Genomic DNA, 18,046 nt, shown 5'->3' with positions numbered 1-18,046 from the left:
ATAATGCAAATTAATTGTAAAATAAGAATGAAGGTCATCATCATCATCATCATCGTTTAGCGTCTGCTTTCCATGCTGGCATGGGTTGGACAGTTTGATTGAGGACTGGCAAGCCAGAAGGCTGCATCAGGCTCCAATCTGATCTGGCAAGGATTCTACAGTTGGATGCCCTTCCTAAAGCCAACCACTCTGAGAGTGTAGTGGGTGCTTTTTACATGCCACCAGGCGGTCCTGGCATCAACCATGCTCGAATGGTACTTTTTACATGCCACTGGCACGGGAACTTGTCAAGCAGCACTGGCAACAACCACGCTCGAATGGTGCTTTTTACATGCCACCAGCATGGGACCAGTCAGGTGGCACTGGCATCAACCACATTCGTATGGCACATTGGCTACTGTAGCCAATCTGGTGGGACTGGCATGAATCATGCTCAAATGGTGCTATTTACATACCAGTCAGGTGGTACAGGCATTGGCTGCGACAATGATTTCACTTGACTGAACAGGTCTTCGCAAGCATAGTTTATTGCCCAATGATTGAAGGGTATTCTTGAATTGGCTGGTTATGCAACACTGGCATAGGCCACGGTTATGGTCTCACTTGGCTTGTTAGGGTGTGACACCTTTTCGCACAGCTGTCTTCATCCATACACATCACATGACCATACTAGTTGCAGTCATCTCTCTTGCACACCACAACTGATGCTTCTTATGTCCAACTTTTCTCTCAGGGCACTTACACTCTGTCATGTATGAACACTAACATTACACATCCAGTGGAGTATATTAGCTTCATTTCTTACAAGCTTACACATGTCCTCAACAGTCACGGCCCATATTTCCCTGCCATGTAGCATGGTTGTTCACACACATGCGTCATACAGTCTACCGTTCACTCTGAGCAAGAGGCCCTTTGTCACCAGCAGAGGTAGGAGCTCTCTGTACTTTGCGCAGCCTATTCTTATTCTAGATCCACCCCAGTTACTGACTTGGTCACCTAGGTAACAGAAGCTATCAACTACTTCCAGTTTTTTTCCCCTGGCATGTGACAGAAGCTGTTTTCTACACATTTTCAGGGTTTATTGCCCCTGTGCATTTGCCACACACAAAAGCTATTTTGCCAGTTAGCCTTCCTTTGATAGGTTTGCAATGTATAATAGAGTTTCACGGTAATGTGTGAAAAAGAGGATGGTGGTACTATGGTGGGGCTACTAGGTGGAGATAGTGTTGGGTAGAGAATGATATTGTGTAACCTCAGCTCAGCTATTTTTTTTTTTTTGTTTATTCAAGGGGAAAGGTAGCATCCATGATTCTTCACAGGTTCTCCAAGATTATGGGGTGGAGAAGAGATGAAGGTATCCTGAAACTGAAATCCTGAACCAAAAGTTTGTAAGAGGGTGGACTTTGCTAAAGGAATCCAAGGCACCAAGTGATAAGGTTAAATCTTTACTTGAGTGATGTATAATATCAATCACCCTGGTTAACATAACGGGGATTCATAACCACACCTCAAGCTATCTATGACCATGCCTGTGTCTTTAGTCAAACCTGAAGTCTAAAAACACAGAACCAATTTTCACAGCAGCATTTTCTCACTAACACAAAATGAAGGTCATATGCCATATAAGGCAGTGTACATAATAAAACCTGTCTCAGTAAAATCCTGATGAACACATGAAGACATCTTACCTGAATAGCTTGCAGTTTAGAGCTTGTTGGATTCAAAAGGTGGTTCATTTGCTCCTGAGAAGAGGAAAAAAACAAACAAAAAACAATATTTAAACAGTCATGGAATAAATTCAGAAATGTTATTTTCAGTTTTTAGCAAAATAGTTTCAAATAATAAAGCAGAGCCATAACTCACTGGCAAGTATGAGTTGAGAGCATGGATAGTCCTTTCACTGTTTTAGGTGTGTATGAAGTTAGGAACAAACATAGACATAATCTTGATCATCCTGTTTTTGACTAAGCATGACATCAGGAGAGAGAGAGAGAGAGAGAGAGAGAGAAAGAGAGAGAGAGAGAGAGAGAGAGAGCAGGAACGATCCAAGGCTCAGCTATTTATAGAAGATCAACCTTCAGTTAAAGAAAAATCATTCTAGAGTGATGGAGTGGAGGCTTAGCAGTATTCAATGCAGCTCTTTGTGTTCCTAGCTGAAGGCTCGTACTTATTCTTCAGTAAACTGGAGCAATGCAAAATGAAATATCTTGCTCAAAGAATTGAACCAATGATGTAATGATCATAAGCCCAACATCCTCACCACTAGGCTGCATGTCTTTGCAATACCAAATACATTGACAACACATATTAACTTCATCTTGTTTAGGATAATTATCAGCCAGGGTAAACATCAAATGAAACCTATGAACTCCCCAGCAAGCTGGCTTGCAGTAAATGGCTGAGAGTTTTGTAAACTAGACACTGTGATTTGCTACAGGGGGTCACAAAGCAACAGTTCTGAGCATTTTGTAACTGAACACCTCTTTTCATAAAATGGTCTTCTCTAAACAAGGGTGTTTTAATAACTATTGATGGCACAACAAACCTGATTTGGAAACATCTACTGTTGTAGACAAATTCTACATAAAGATAAGAAGTAATCTTTTCTTTCAGTAAATTGATTGTTTTAGTTTTGATTAGTGTTGTCGTTGTTGTACATGTTCCATCTTTAAATATACAAAAATATTTCAAGGAAACAATATATTTTTATTATTTGTAAAACAATGGCCAATGTATAGGTGACCGACAAAATAAAGAGACAACTTCTTACATTTGCTGGCTTTTTGCTGCGAGATACTTGAACAAGGAAACTTCGCTGAGCATTGAAAGCTTCCTGCACCATAGCGGCCTGGAAGAAGACAAAAAAAAAAACATATCAACACACAGGCTACTTCATGCATGGAATTTCCATTAATAAATAAATCAACAACTATATTAGATTCAAGCCCCCCCACCTGCACCTTACCATATATCCATCATCATCATTTTATGTCTGTTGTCTCTGTTGGCATGCGTTGGAGGGCCTGGCTGGGCTGGAAGGCTGCGCCAGGCTCCAGTCTGATCTGGCAGAGTTTCTACAGCTGGATGCCCTTCCTAACGCCAACCACGCCAAGAACATAATGGGTGCTTTTATGTGTCACTGGTATCTGCCAGGACTGTGATCTTGCTCGGCTTGATGGGTCTTCTTCTCAAGCACAACAATGTCAAAGGTCATGGTCATTGCCTTTGTGAGGCCCAACACTTGAAAGGAGCTCAGCCACTTTGCCTCCATGAAGCCCCAAACTAAAAAAGGAACTCGGTCACACTGCCTCTGTCAGGCCCAATACTTGAAAGGTACTCAGCCACTTTGCCTCCGTGAGGCCCAGCATTCAAAGGTTGATTTTTTTTTTTTATGTGCCACCAGCACGGGTGCCTCTGGCTCGATGACTCCTCTTAAGCAGAGTACATCACCAAAGGTTTCAGTCACTAGTCATTGCTTCTGTGAGGTTCAAAGCTTATCCTGTGTCTTCCTGGGTCTACCTCTGCCACTGATCCCCTCCACAGTTACAGATCAGCACTTCTTTACACAACCGTCCTCGTCTATATGCATCACATGACCGTACCAGTGCAGTCATCTCTCCTGCACACCACATCTAATACCTCTTATGCCTAACTTTTCTCTCAAGATGCTTACACTCTGTTGAACATGCACACTGATATTGCATATCCAGTGAAGCATACCGACTTCATTTTTCTCAAGCTTATAATTTGCGAAAAAATTTATCTGTGTGCAGGGTATGCATCGCCCCCTACGATGCCTTCCTTTTCCATTATGTTTGAGTTTATTACATTTAGTTTCTATTCTAAATTTCTTGATAGACTGATGTTAAAGTTTTGATAAAATAGTAATTGCGTTTCAAGATAACAGTAACATTTAACGAGATTTTTCTTTAAATTGTCTTGACCTCAGGTGAAAGTCTAAATATAATTAATAACAGTAAACCAGTGAAATTTATGACAAAAATAAGTAAGCTCTGAAAATTATTCCACTTGCTCACAATTTCAACGTTAGTTTAATTTAATTTGGTTTTTAATTGAAATAAAATTAGGCGATCTCGTTAGTGGTAATTTCTAGACGGAAGCTTACAATACAGTGGTTTTATTTTGATGTTTGTAACTTTAGCATTTATACACAAATGAAATAGCACAGTGGGTGAGGTAGAGAAGGACTTCTTCACAGGGCAAATCCTGAGTCTTTTGTGTTTCTGAGTATATTACTATATTCCATATTGGTCAACATTATTTAACGTCCACTTTTCCATGCTTGCATGGGTCAGATGGAATTTATTGAGGCAGACTTTTCTATGGCTGGATGCCCTTCCTGTCACTGACCCTTATCCATTGTCAAGCAAAGTAATATTTCACCATAGCTAGATATATTTTTCATGGAAGACCAGAAGCAAAATAACCTTGCTTGTATGACAGGGATGCTCATTTACAACCATCACGTGATGTCTAGACAAGAGGACACACAAAGACACACATATATAACAAGGTTTTGGTCAGCCCGAGGCTATAGGAGAAGGCATTTGCTTAAAGTGCCATGCAATGGGACTGAACCCAGAGCCTTCTAATTCGGAAGCAAACTCCTTAAGCACACAGCTACACCTGTGTCATAGCCATTGCTTTTAGTAACAACAGCAACAACTATCACCACCACCACCACCGCTATTACTTCTATCAGCATCACCACCCACTCTCCAACCATTACAGTTTTCAATAAGTTGGCCACACCTGTATGAAGGTTGGACATTATCATAGAACAAGACAATGACACATGTAACAGCATACTTTTTTCTTTGCTCATCACAGGTTTTGTACCATCACAATAATGAAACTGAAGCAAAAGAATAAAACAATGAAATGCCTTACTTCTTGGCACTGAGAAGTTACAGCTCTGGCACTATGGTCATGGGAATGCCAGAGGAAAGAATTGCAAGAAATGTTCTTCATGCTGAGCCTTACCAGCAACAGCAGCAGTCCTAGGGGAGGGGGGTAGACTAAAAAGAAAATGGTTAGATAACATCCATAGTCTCATTTGTCATGTTTGGGAATGCAACTGGAAAGTGTTAATGACGGTTGCTTCTGGTGGGCCTCAATGTTGGAGGTGGTGGCTATGGACTCAACAAGAACAGTGGGCAGAGAAAAATAGATGGATGGATAAAATAAGGTAGTGCCCCAGTATGGCCTCACTCGATCCAATGACTGAGTGAGTGTGGGATTTTGTTTGCCAATACTTACCTGGATCTTCACATTGCCATTAATCTTGGAAGAGAGGGCAATAAATGTTGCCACGGGTCCCTTGATAATGTCATCGTAAGCCACTACAAACGGTGAAAGTACTTCTGCAATGAAAAGAAGAAAAAAAAAAGATTATTATTAATAAAGAAACGGTTGAAGACAGACAGCTTCAACTTGAAGTGGAAAGGGAAGATGGAGAGGAAAATAGTGCCTTCTAACAAACTTGTTGAGAGATGGGTGAGAGTGGCAAGAATGGTCCAGACAAATGGGCCTGCTCTGAGTATGTGCCTATAGATCGAAAGAGGGCGATGAGGGAGGGGGTACTTGCCTTTAAATGGCCAATCAATGTATACAATGAGCTTTATTGCCCTAAGTGTTGGGGAAGATACGGCCAGAAATGGAAACAAAACTGAAAGATGACGAAAAACTAATAATAATAACAATAACAATAATAGCACTGACAACCAAATTTGAGAAATATGTCAGAGAAAAGCACTAACAACCAAGTTCAAGAAATATATCAGAGAAATCGCAATTGACATGAGAGCAGCACAAGCCTAAAAAACTGCTCTGCTGGGGACAGCTAGGATTTTGAGATTGGTACTTGGGTGTTGAATATCTTCCACATTAATTAACAACTAATTATCAAAGCTTATAATGTGCAGAAAGAGACCGTGGGAGATCTCTGACAGCAGGCTGCTGTCTGCTCTCACAAAATCAGCCAGAGCAAACGAGACCAAATGCTCTGAGAAGTAAAACAACAACAATAATAACAATAATTGTTGTGTCAGAAGGATGATTAAATACTAGCTAGAATCATTAGTCAAGCAGTAATTAACAAATTCTTGTTAGTAGTATCGGTGAAGTAAGATTAGATAAACAAATGTAATATATAATCTAGCCAGCAGTGGTCCAGCTTGGTGTAAGTCTTACACATACACTTGCACACTGTATTAATTCCATGCTAATCTCACTACTTCCATAATCCTTTCAATACACACACAAATACACAAGGCGTTTTAAGTTGTGACAGAGCAAAGTGAGAAGTTTGTTCTTTCAAGTTCTTCCCTGAAGGCAAAAAAAAAAGAAAAAAAAGAAAGAAAACCCAACTACAAACTATCACAATTAAGCAGGAATTAACATCATCAGTTTATAAGAGTCTTAAAAGTTTAAACTATAAATATCACCACTATCATCATTGCATTAACATCTACTTTTCAATGTTTGCATGGCTCTGATGGAATTTGTTATGACAGATTTCCTACAGCTGGATGCCCTTCCTGTCACCAAACCATAACTATTTTCAAGCAAGGGGATATTTTCTCATAACCAGACATGGTTTTCAGGGAAGATGGAAAAAAAAAAACAATGAACACTCATCACAAGAAAAGGGTATACACACACGCAATAGACTTTCAGTTTTTATCTCCCAAATCTACTCACAGAGGTATTGATTAGCCCAGAGTTGTAGAAGATGCTTGCCCAAGGTGCCTAACAGTAGGACTGAACTGGAGACCGCATGGCTGGGAAGCAAGGTTCTTAACTACACACCTAGATAATAAGGGTGTGGTGATTAATGTATAAAGAATTAATGATGTAAACTAGAAAAATATAATATTAAACAATGATTAAAATTTTTTCATCATCTTCCATTAAGTAAGGCTGATGACATCATACAGACTTTTGACATCTTTGTCGTCTTCACAGCTTCACAGAATAATTACTGATGAGGAAATCTAAGTTTGGATAAACAATACCATTCCTACTTGTGTGAATGTGAGAAGTTTAGTAGAAACCATCAAAAGGTGAAAATGAGGGGAACAACAAAGAGCTACGTATATTAATGATTTATTTAAGGTTGGAAAGTTGAGGATCACATTCTATCCAAAACTACATTTTGTAATGTACTGAATGGCATGTCATATCCTGAATGTAATGTACTGAATGGCATGCCAAACAATAGATTTGACATTTCCTCTGAATGTCAAAAGGTGATTAAAAGAGATTGGGATAGGACTTGTACTGTGACATGGTAAAACAAATCACCAACTACCCCAGACAGATTCATGGGTCAGAGGGTTGTTACCTGAGTGGTGCAGACACATCATCCACCAGGAATTGCTGACAAATGATGGATGCAGCAACAGTGCATTCCAAATACCTGACCTGATCTACATTGTAAAATATTCTAGACAACAGGCTGATCGATTTTAAATGTATGAAATATTGTAAAGAAATTGCTGATAAGGTCACCCATTATATTGGATTCTCTTGTCACATGCAATGAATGAGGGTTCAACAACAAGACACATGTGAATAGTGTCCTTAGTTCACTGTTTGATCATGTTGTCTCTCATGTGGGAGTTCAAACTTATCCAGGATTTGCAAATTCAGTGGCTGACATTGCAATAGTCATCTCTGTCATCTGGGCTTGGCTCTGTGGTGGGTCCTTTTCTTTTTTTAGGGTGTACATCTTGGCTGCCTCAAAGTCAGAGATGGCTTTAGTGCTTCTGATTCCTGTGTCTTCAGATTTATCTTCTAAGTCTTTATAGAGTGTCCTTATAATGGAACAGTGAGTGGCCTTGGTGCCTGCTACCAAAGATTATACACTGAGTTTAAGTCCCATGGAGGCCAACTTTGCCTTACATTCTTTTGGAGTCAATAAAATATCATAGCAATCAAGTACTGGGGTTGATCAGATAAAACAAAGGACCAGTGAAGTAATGGAGCCAAAGAAATCAACTAACTGAAACCCCTAAAAATTGTTGGTCTTATGTCAAAATTAGAATTAATCAAGAAGGGAGCCTCAACAAGGGATCCACTTTGCAGTGACTTAAAACATACACTACTACAAATTAAGAGAATATTGTCTGTTTCTTTTATTTATTTCAGTCACTGGACTGTGGGCACAACATTCACTGGTTTTTAGTCAAACAAATTAACCTTTGTACTTCTAAAGCCTGGTACTTATTCTATTGGTCTCTTTTTTCCAAATTGCTAAGTTACAGGAATGTAAACAAACAAAAACTGGTTGTGAAGCAGTGAGAGTGGGTGAGAACACACACACACACACACACACACACACAGTGGACTTCTTTCAGTTTCTGTCTAAGCAAATTCACTCAAAAGTTGGCCTGAGGTATCTATAGAAGACATTTGCCCAGTGGGACTGGCCCGAAAACCAGATGGTTGCAAAGTGAGCTTCTAAACTACAATAGCCATGCCTGGGCCTATCAATATATTGAACGATCAGCAAAAGTGTTTCAGCCTTTGACCAGAAACAACTCTGCCAAATCAATGCAAACTTGGGACCCTATAACTAAACTTATCACCTCAGGTTATAGCAGCAGCAGCAGCACCACCTTGTGAAGCAGTTTTGCATCTGGAGTTGGGAAAATAAAGGGATGATAGGGGAACAGATAGCAAACATAGCAACACTGCACCACCACCACCACCTCTGCAGCTGCTACACAGAATAATCTTTTTACCATTATCTTCTCTAACTCCTCAGTTAAGATGCTCCTCCCCAACAACAACCGAGATTGCTCCACCTTCAAGAGTCTTCTGTTAATTCAGTTTCAATGACGCATGCCATTACATCTACAAACCCCTATTTTTTCACAGCAATACCTGTGATTGGTGCAGAAAACCAACACAAAATTGGAGAGAGAAGGGGTGGGGGTGAGAGAGAGAGAGAAAGAGCATGTATATGTTTATATTTCAATTTCGCATGTCCCATAAGTATGTCAGGTTTTCTAGTATTTAACTGCTGCCTTGTGGAACACATTTAATACACCATTATATATATATATATATATATATACACATATACATATATATGCACACAAAATTAAAAAAATAACATGGAGGGAGTTATTTGAGAAGATTCACCAGTCCAAATTTTCAGCAAGTTTCTAATCTTAGTTTTGACAAGTAAAATAAGGGAGGAGAGGTGTAAAGGTGAAAAAAAAAAAAAATCTCCCTTTTTTTCCCTTAATTTTTTTTTTTTTGCTAGGAGATATTTTTGCATTGTAACTATACCTGAAAACAGATGTGAGAAATATTGTTGATAGAAGTAAATGAATAGAAATAAAGATAAGAAAAACAACAACAACGGGAAAGGCTGGAATGGTGTGAGGATTCAAAATAACTTGTGTAACTTTAGTATTCAACAAGGTCAGTTTGACATCTGGGTTTATACGTCTGGCAGTGCCTTAGTAACAGGATCAGGTTCCAGAAGGAAGAGAATGGAAAGCTGGTTGGCTGTGAAAGCAAATGACATAAATTAGGAAAACTAAGGATTTAAATGAGCAGTTCTTAACTGCAGCTCCCAGGGTCTCGTGCAGCCCTCAATGGTCATCCCTCTATAAATAGAAAATTTTCTTTAATCCAGTGGTGTTTTACTGTTTTTGGTGCAGCCCCCTAAAAAAATCCAGGTTTGGGATCTGGCCCTAATATTAAAAGGGCTGAGAACCATTGCTTTAGACAATGACCAATATCTGTGCGAGGATGGCAATGAATGCATTTATGAATGTATTTATGAATGTATTTATGAATGCATTTATGAATGTATTTATGAATGTATTTATGAATGCATGTGTGGGTATGGATTTTTCTTGTTCCCTTCGACTAAGTATGAAGTAAAACTTTTCTTGCTTCTCGAAAGAAGACTGGCCCCATCCCCACCAAGGAATACAAACTTATAAAACATTTAAATTTAAATATATATATATATATATATATATATATATATATATATATGTATGTATGTATATTTTGTTTATCTTTTCTTTTACTTGTTTCAGTCATTAGATTGCAGCCATGCTGGGGCACTGCCTTGAAGGTTTTAATCAGACAAATCACGAACAGTAATTTATTTTTAAAGGGCAGTATTTATGCTATCAATTTCTATTGCTCAACCACTAAGTTACGAGAATGTAAACAAACCAACAACGGTTGTCAAACAGTGGTGGGTGAGGGTCAAACACACACATACTTGTGTGTGTGTGTGTGCATGATAGGCTTCCACACAGTTTCCATCTACCAAATTCACTTACAGGTATTGGTCAGCCCAAGACTACAGAAGATACTTGCCCAAGGTGCTATCAGTTGACTTTCATAACCAAATAAAAAAAAGGGAGCTTCATTCATTCAATTTAAGACCCAGTAAGAACAATTGTAATTTCAAAATGCCATTCACCAATTAGTGAACAATTTTCTTCTAATCTTACTATTATGATGATTGAAGATTAAAAGATGTAGATATAAATATAGTGTGTGTGTGTGTGTGTGTGTGTGCGCATGTACTCTTGAGCGTTTGGGAACTTATAACCTAATAAATGTAGTAATACAAATAGAAAATGTTGGATAAGATCCAAAACTATGTTGGGGCATTTGGCAAAAAGTAAAGCAATTAAAATTGCAGCATTTAAGACATCTTTTAACAAGCGCAAATTTATTCCCTTTTTATCTAAAACAAACACAAAACAACAAAATAGCAGCAATATCAATATTTGCTCAGCAATATCAATATTTGCTCAGCAATATCAATATTTGCTCAGCAATAGGTTATTGATTATCAGATTATCAGATTATCAGATTCCAAAGAATTGAAACTACGATATGTGGCAGAACCAGCTGGAGTCATACCCATTGATTAAAGTCCATCATTGCAATCATCATCATCATCTTTATATTGCCCAATTTTCCATGTTTGCATGGGTCAGACAGAATTTATTGAGAAAGATTGTCTATGGCCAGTTGCCCTGCATTTTAAATCTCATCAGTTTCCAAATCAGGTAGCATTTCCCCATGATCAGACAGGTATTCATGGAAGATTGGAAATGAACAGCTTGTATGATGGTGACACTCATTTACAGCTATCATGTGAAGTGAAGGCAAGGAGGTAGTAACACACACAAGACTGGGTTCTTTTAGCTTCAATCTATCAAATCCACTCACACAGATTTGATTCGCTTGGGGCTAAAGCAGAAGACACTTGTCCAAGACACCGTGCAGTGAAAAAGATGATGCAGAAATAATACATAAACAGCTTTTGACAGTCCAAAGGTTGTGATAATATGGTCAATTTGTTATACAGTGTAACCGACAGCAGAACTGGAGAATAATCTCTTTCACAGAATATTGGAAATGAATGGCATTCATTTACAACAATCTTGTGATGCTAAGACAAATCAGTCACACACACAACTGGCCATGGGGAAATATTACCTTGTTTGGTAACGGGTGAAGGTTGGCAACAAGAAGGGCATCCAGCCATAGAGAACTTTCCTCATTAAACTCTGACTTGTGCAAGTATGGAAAAATGGGCATTAAGATGATGATGATGATCATCATCATCATTATTTTGACTTTATGGTGGAGCATACTGTAATTATTTAGGCATTTAAAACAATATCACTAATTTAAAAATAGCAATGGGTTTCTAAGGGACTTTGACGACAATTGTACTAATAATCAGAAATGTCAAAAAAGAGAGAATAGGAGATTGGGTGAGGGAGAGGCAGAGTCTTTCATTCAGTTTCATGTGGTGCTACAATACATGATGCTTTGTCATAATTTTCTTTGGGTGGAAAGTTTAACAGATTTCTGTGTTTTTTTTTTTTTGCCTCCATTTTATTTATGGGACAAGCTATGTTACAATTAAGGGTTGGAAAACTAGTGGCCTCTTAAAGAAAATGGTCATTTGTTTTAGGAAATTCAGGCTGCTGAGCAAAGTAACTGATTATATAATACATCCCTTGTATCACTGTTTGTGGTAGAATGTACATATTACATTGTGTCTTTGACAAGGAGAGAGAGAGAGAGAGAGAGAGAAGAGAGAGTACTGGGAGGAAAGAAGTATACTGGCATGAGAGAGAGAAAGGCAACTGAGTATAGGTTGGAAAGTATAAAAGCAGAAGTTATTTTGCTAAATACTGTTGCGACTGCATCATGACTAAATTACCTCCGGTTTTCAGAAGAGCCAAATAGCTCCAACAGTAGAGACTAAGCTAGTTTAGTTGGTGTGAGTCACGCACAACACATGATTAGTATTCCAGGAATGTGTAGAGAACAACGATTCAGACAGGTACAGGTTGTTGAAAGACAACAGGTGATGTCAGGAGAAAGGTTTGAGCTAAGAAACGAAGAGATGCACACACACACACACGCATACGACTAGTAGATATATGCCTGTGTATATACATACACACACACAGACATTTGATCTTTTACTTGTTTCATGCATTATACTACAGCCATGCTGGAGCATCACCTTGAACATATTGAACATATATATACATACACATATGCATATACATACACATGCATATGTATATGTATATATATATATATATATATATATATACATACATACATACACACACACACAAAAAAAAAGTTATTGAAAAAAAAATACATTACATTTTACACACAATCTTTATCAGACACACCCAGTTTCAGGATAAATTTGTTTAAATTGTTTTTCTAAGCTTACTAATATAAAGAATGAGGGATGGTGGGGGGAGTTGTTGATGAAAATGGTGTTTATTGTTTATTCACTTCCCAACTAGAAACACTTGTGTCCACCGACCTTGTGGCAATGCATTGACACCACAACTTCCTTATCTATCCTGGGATTCATGATAATTTAAAAAAACAGAGGGCCAAGTGTGTGTGTGTGTGTGTGTGTGTGTGTGTGTAAGCATACATATACAGAAAGAAGTTGATCCACAAACACCTTTATCATTAACACAAACAGACATCCCTACATACTCACACACAGACACATACATTATTCTTCTCGACACTTCCATACATACATATGCAGTTAACCACACACACACACACACACACACACACACACACACAATTGGATAATACTATAAATTGTGAATCTTGCAAAGAAGTCAACATTTACATGTAAGCAGAATCTCTGGAGCAGAGAGGATGAGGGCTACGGATGTTAAGTTGGTCAATGGGAGAGAGAGTGTGTTAACACCTACCTACTTCTGCATAATCGCTGTCCTCCTCTTCCTCCTCCTCTTTTTCTATTCCCACTTTTTGTTGTGAGATTTTATCAATGGAGAGGTCATACTCGTCGTCACTGATAGAAGTCCTGCTCTTGCTATTGTCATAGTAGTGGTCCTTGATAGTATCGTAGTTGGGGTAATTGTTTACGTAGTGGTGGCTTTCCTGGTAGTTGTTGATAGTCTCGTAGTAAGTAGTCTCAGTGCCCTCATTGCAATCTGATACACAAACAGCACTTTTACCTGTAATAACTCTACTGTCATCATCACCACCACCACCACCACCACCACCACCTACAGTACAACTGCTGTCCTGTGTCACAACAGCCACCAATGGCTTTTTGTGACTGTGACTAACACAAGTACCCATGTATATGTGACATGAAAACAAACTCAAAACTCTACCAAAACTATCACAAAACTTCTCTGACCCCTTACACCAAGTCCAGGACACTAAGCTCCTGATTAGTTGGTTTGTGTGGTACTCAAGCAACACACACACACACACACACACACTAGTGTTGTTGCAGCTACAGGCTGATAATCCTACTTTCTTTTCTAGGCCAGCCCCACTCCAGTCCCCCACTCATGTAGTAAATGAGGAAGGTTACTTAATTGCTTTTTCTCTCCCTCCTTCTCTCTAACATAATCATTACCTTTAGGGCAACTGCACCTTAAATCAACCTCTTCCATTACTCCAACAAGCATTATTTGAATTGCTATGACCCCTCAACACCAACACTAACAACGGGACACCCAGAAGAGGGGTAGATTACTAAAAAGAAAGAAAGAAAGAAAACAAACTTTTCTCACCGCTGTTCCCATCTCCATTCAATCATCAACAGATCACTCACCATTCCCCAACAACAGCAGACAGCAACCACCTACCATCATTATCCTCAACACCATTATTACTTATTACCACCATTACTATCACCATCATCACATAAGTTCACACTACAAAAATCCCACCACGACCACCACAACATAATTCCTTTTCTCAACCTTCCCCACCCTGTCACCACACAACCTGTCATTCTGTTCTTGTCACCCAAGAACACCAGCCAAAAGTGACAACTACAAAAAGTTGCCCAAAAAAGGTACTAAATACTAGGAAAAGCAGAAGTTGGTGGAAACAAAGTGTGTCTAGAGATGTGTGAATGAACATGTCCCCTCCCCTTGTTTAGGGCATAGCTAGGGGTGGAAGTATAATGGAATAGCTAGAGGTGGATGGGGCCAAGGTACTTTATTCCATGTCTTCTCGCCAGTGAACCATCAAATTAGCAAACCTATTGTTTATTTAAGTGTGTGGTGATGGTGGCGGTGGTGGTGGGGTCATAAGCCCATCACTGCTGCCCAAGCAGGGTCAATGTGAAGATACACACACAGGTTTCAGTACAGTTTCTGTGTAGCAAATTTCTCAGGTAAAACCACAGTGGTTAATCCGAGACTTCACTAGAAGCTATATGTGATGCAGTGAAATTGAACTCGAAACCATGTGGTTGGCAAGCAAACTTCTTAACCACCCAGCCAAGCTTGTACATTCATTCCTATGACAGGCAGAGAAAGTGCACAAGTTACAAGTCACCACTAACTACACTAGTGCTGCTATTATTGCTTCTACTACACCACCACCACTTACCCTCACCATCACCACCACTTACCATCACCATCACCATATAAGCAATGAATGTATTTATTTGTGAAGATGCCATTTTTTTCACTTGACAATCATAAATCACCTTTCACACCTGAATTATTCCATTTCTGTGTTTCTGCTTTGTAGACTGTCATGAGCAGGAAGGGGCGGGGGGGGCATGACTGGGAAGTAGAAAGACAGAAAGAGATGGAATAATTCAGGTGTAAAAGGTAATTTATAATTGTCAAGTGAAAAGAAATACTCATCTTGCAACAATCACACTATGTCAAGACAAGGAGACAGAAACACACAGCAGGCTTCTTTTTGTTTCCATTTACCGAATCTACTCACAAGGTCTTGGTTGGCTCAAGGTGGTGGTAGAATACACTTGCCCAAGGTGTCACACAGTGAGACTGAACCTGAAACCATACGTTTGGGAAGAGTCGTGATTGCATTCAATATTGAAAATGTTCAGCTGGATTTGAACTTGGACCCTATCATAAACCAGAACCTTTGTGTTGCGTCAAGCAAATCATTTTCTTCTTTGATTGTATGCTAAAAACTGCTGAGCAACACACACACACGCACGCACGCACGCACGCACGCACGCACACACACACACACACACACACACACACACCACACAGTGCAAGCATCTCCTCAGCATGGGGAGGTGCTTGCAGAATGTGATGGTGGTGGAGGGCATGAAAATCAAGCATATACATCAGAGGAGTCATACATTGTATTACATATATTGCATCATATACCAGCATATATTGTATTACATTCACACATTGTACTACATACGTATATTGCCATATGTACCTGCATGTGCTGCATTACTTAAATATATTGTGTTACAGATACAGTGAATAAATTTGATAGAACCCCACCTCACCACTCTTTGAAACAGAATAAGACAGAAAAACTGCAACTGGAATATTTGGCTGGCAGCATTATTTACCATAAAACAGAAAAATTGATAACTCACCTGTGACAGGTTGATAATATACTGGCGATTGGTAATACTGATAGGAATAATTGTATGGCGGGGGATAGTAACAATTCATGCTGTTAGGATTGTTTACATACATGCTTAGAGTTTATAAAAAAAAAAATACTCTTAAGATTCTTGTGTGTGTGTGTGTGTGTGTGTGTGTGTGTGTGTGTGTGTGTGTGTGTTGTGGAGCTTATTTGGCACCAAACACTGGTATAGAAATAAATTTGATGGATACTAAGAGTGTAATTGGGCAGAAAATTTGCAACAACTTCAGCGGTAAACACAATTAAGTGAGGTGGATAATTAAAATTGCTGTTCTGTAATTACATAACGGCTATTATTAAATAAATTTCCTACTTTAAGAAACGAAATGAAATGAAATATAAATATAAAATGAGTTTGAATGATTGATCACAGACAAAATGGGTCAAATGACTTCAACAAAATAATTTGTGAAATAAAAGAAAGAAACAAAGAAAATTAAAACAAGCAAAAGAAAAAACCTGAATAAAAATGATTCTGCAAGATAATGCCAGGAGTGAAGATGTATGGGTATTTTATAGTCACAGGGAGACTGACATTAGTGCGATGGTGCCATTGTAAAAGCGCTATGATGATAAACAAATTGATTAACTTGAATTAGAAGATACAAGAGGCACCACCCATCAGATTATGACAAACTGGCTGGCTGGTTTGCTGGTTGGCTGTCTGGTTGGTTTTCCAGTAATCCTACATCATAAATATAAGTTGCCCCCCCCACCACCACCATCACCACAACTAGCCACCTCACACCTGTAACACTTAATCTAATCTCTATTAACATTTAATGCAAAACAGTTGTACTTCCATTTACTTTAGTTTCATCCTCTCCACTGTGGCCCTCACCCCCTACAACTGCTGGGAAGTGATTTCACAGCAATCTGTGTTCTAAAAATCTGATAACTTTTTTCTTAATCTTTTTGTTGTTTTAACTCACATCCCAGGGGTTGTGGGGACTGGAAATTCCTTCAAGTTACCGTATATTCAACCAAGTCACCTCAGGGTCCACAAAGATTAAAACTACCAATCTGTTCATATTCAGAGATATGAAGGACAAACGTCAGAATGAATCAAAGAAAAATACATGGGGTGGAGGAAGATTCTCCATGGATACTGTTAAGTCTACAAGTCTGGATTTGATTCCAGATCTGCAAACTAGCAAAGCACAAGCCTTTACATGGTAGCTTAACATACTAGATATAGCAACCAAATCTTCCCTGCTCAAATCATACACTAATCTTAAATTACAAAAAACATATAATCATTGTCGTTTAACATCTGTTTTTCCATGCTGGCATGGGTTGAATGGTTTGACAAGGCCCAGTGAATTGCAAGGCTGTGCTGAGTTCCAATGTCATTTTTTTTTTTTTTTGTGCTACTGGCACAAGTGAGATTGCCATGTGACTTGTAAGACAAGAAAAAGAAGAAAGGAGAAGCAGCAAAAAAACGGCTAAGATTGTGTGTGTGTGTGTGTGTTAACATTTAACGTACACTGTTCCATTCTTGTAATGGGTCAAACAGAATTTACAGCAGATTGCTGGATGCTCTTCTTGTTGCTAAGAAAGGTAATATTTTACTACAGAAGAAAATGAACATCGCTTGTATGATGGTGGTGCTCACTTACAACATTGTAATGTCAAGACAAGGTTACGCACAAACACACACACACACACACATATGGTAATTTAAACGTTCAGTTCATTCATTTGTTTTACATGCTTCAATGACAGATCCAAGTAAAAGTTGAGAAAATAGATAAAACTTTGGTGAAATGGAATTTCAAACGACCTAAAATAAATAAATTTGAGACATTCCACCCCTAACTCCATCCCCGACACCTTTAATTTCATGCTTGTTGCCACAGGTAAAATAACACAGGCTGCACTCAAGGCACTCCACAGACACCAACAATTACAGGTGCAATGTCTATGCTACACTACCATGAACATCAACAGTAATTTCATACTAAATAAATGTGCATTACTTATCACTTGTGAGATGGAATGAGTTAAGAGTTTGTGTGTGTGTGTGTGTGTGTGTGTGTGTGTGTGTGTG

At 38.7% G+C, this 18,046-nt stretch overlaps 1 protein-coding gene across 3 annotated transcripts in view; it reads right to left on the bottom strand.

The window, feature by feature from the left end:
- LOC106884250 (adenylyl cyclase-associated protein 1) overlaps window positions 1-18,046 on the bottom strand; it is a 105,048-nt gene that overhangs the window by 35,186 nt on the left and 51,816 nt on the right. For 2 of the 3 annotated variants that reach the window (XM_089351763.1, XM_089351764.1), the window contains exons 3-5: window positions 5,284-5,387; window positions 2,774-2,851; window positions 1,692-1,745 (exon numbers count right to left, since the gene is read on the bottom strand). In XM_089351763.1, coding sequence (XP_089207889.1) covers window positions 1,692-1,745; window positions 2,774-2,851; window positions 5,284-5,387 — 236 coding nt within the window. Of the gene's footprint in view, window positions 1-1,691; window positions 1,746-2,773; window positions 2,852-5,283; window positions 5,388-13,289; window positions 13,699-18,046 lie in introns of those variants that run through there. The other variant, XM_089351765.1, reaches the window with a different exon arrangement.

Source organism: Octopus bimaculoides, chromosome 4 (genome assembly GCF_046866305.1).
Source record: "Octopus bimaculoides isolate indiv1 chromosome 4, ASM4686630v1, whole genome shotgun sequence".
NCBI classification, from domain to species: Eukaryota; Metazoa; Mollusca; class Cephalopoda; order Octopoda; family Octopodidae; genus Octopus; species Octopus bimaculoides.
This window is presented reverse-complemented; position numbering and strand designations above follow the sequence as displayed.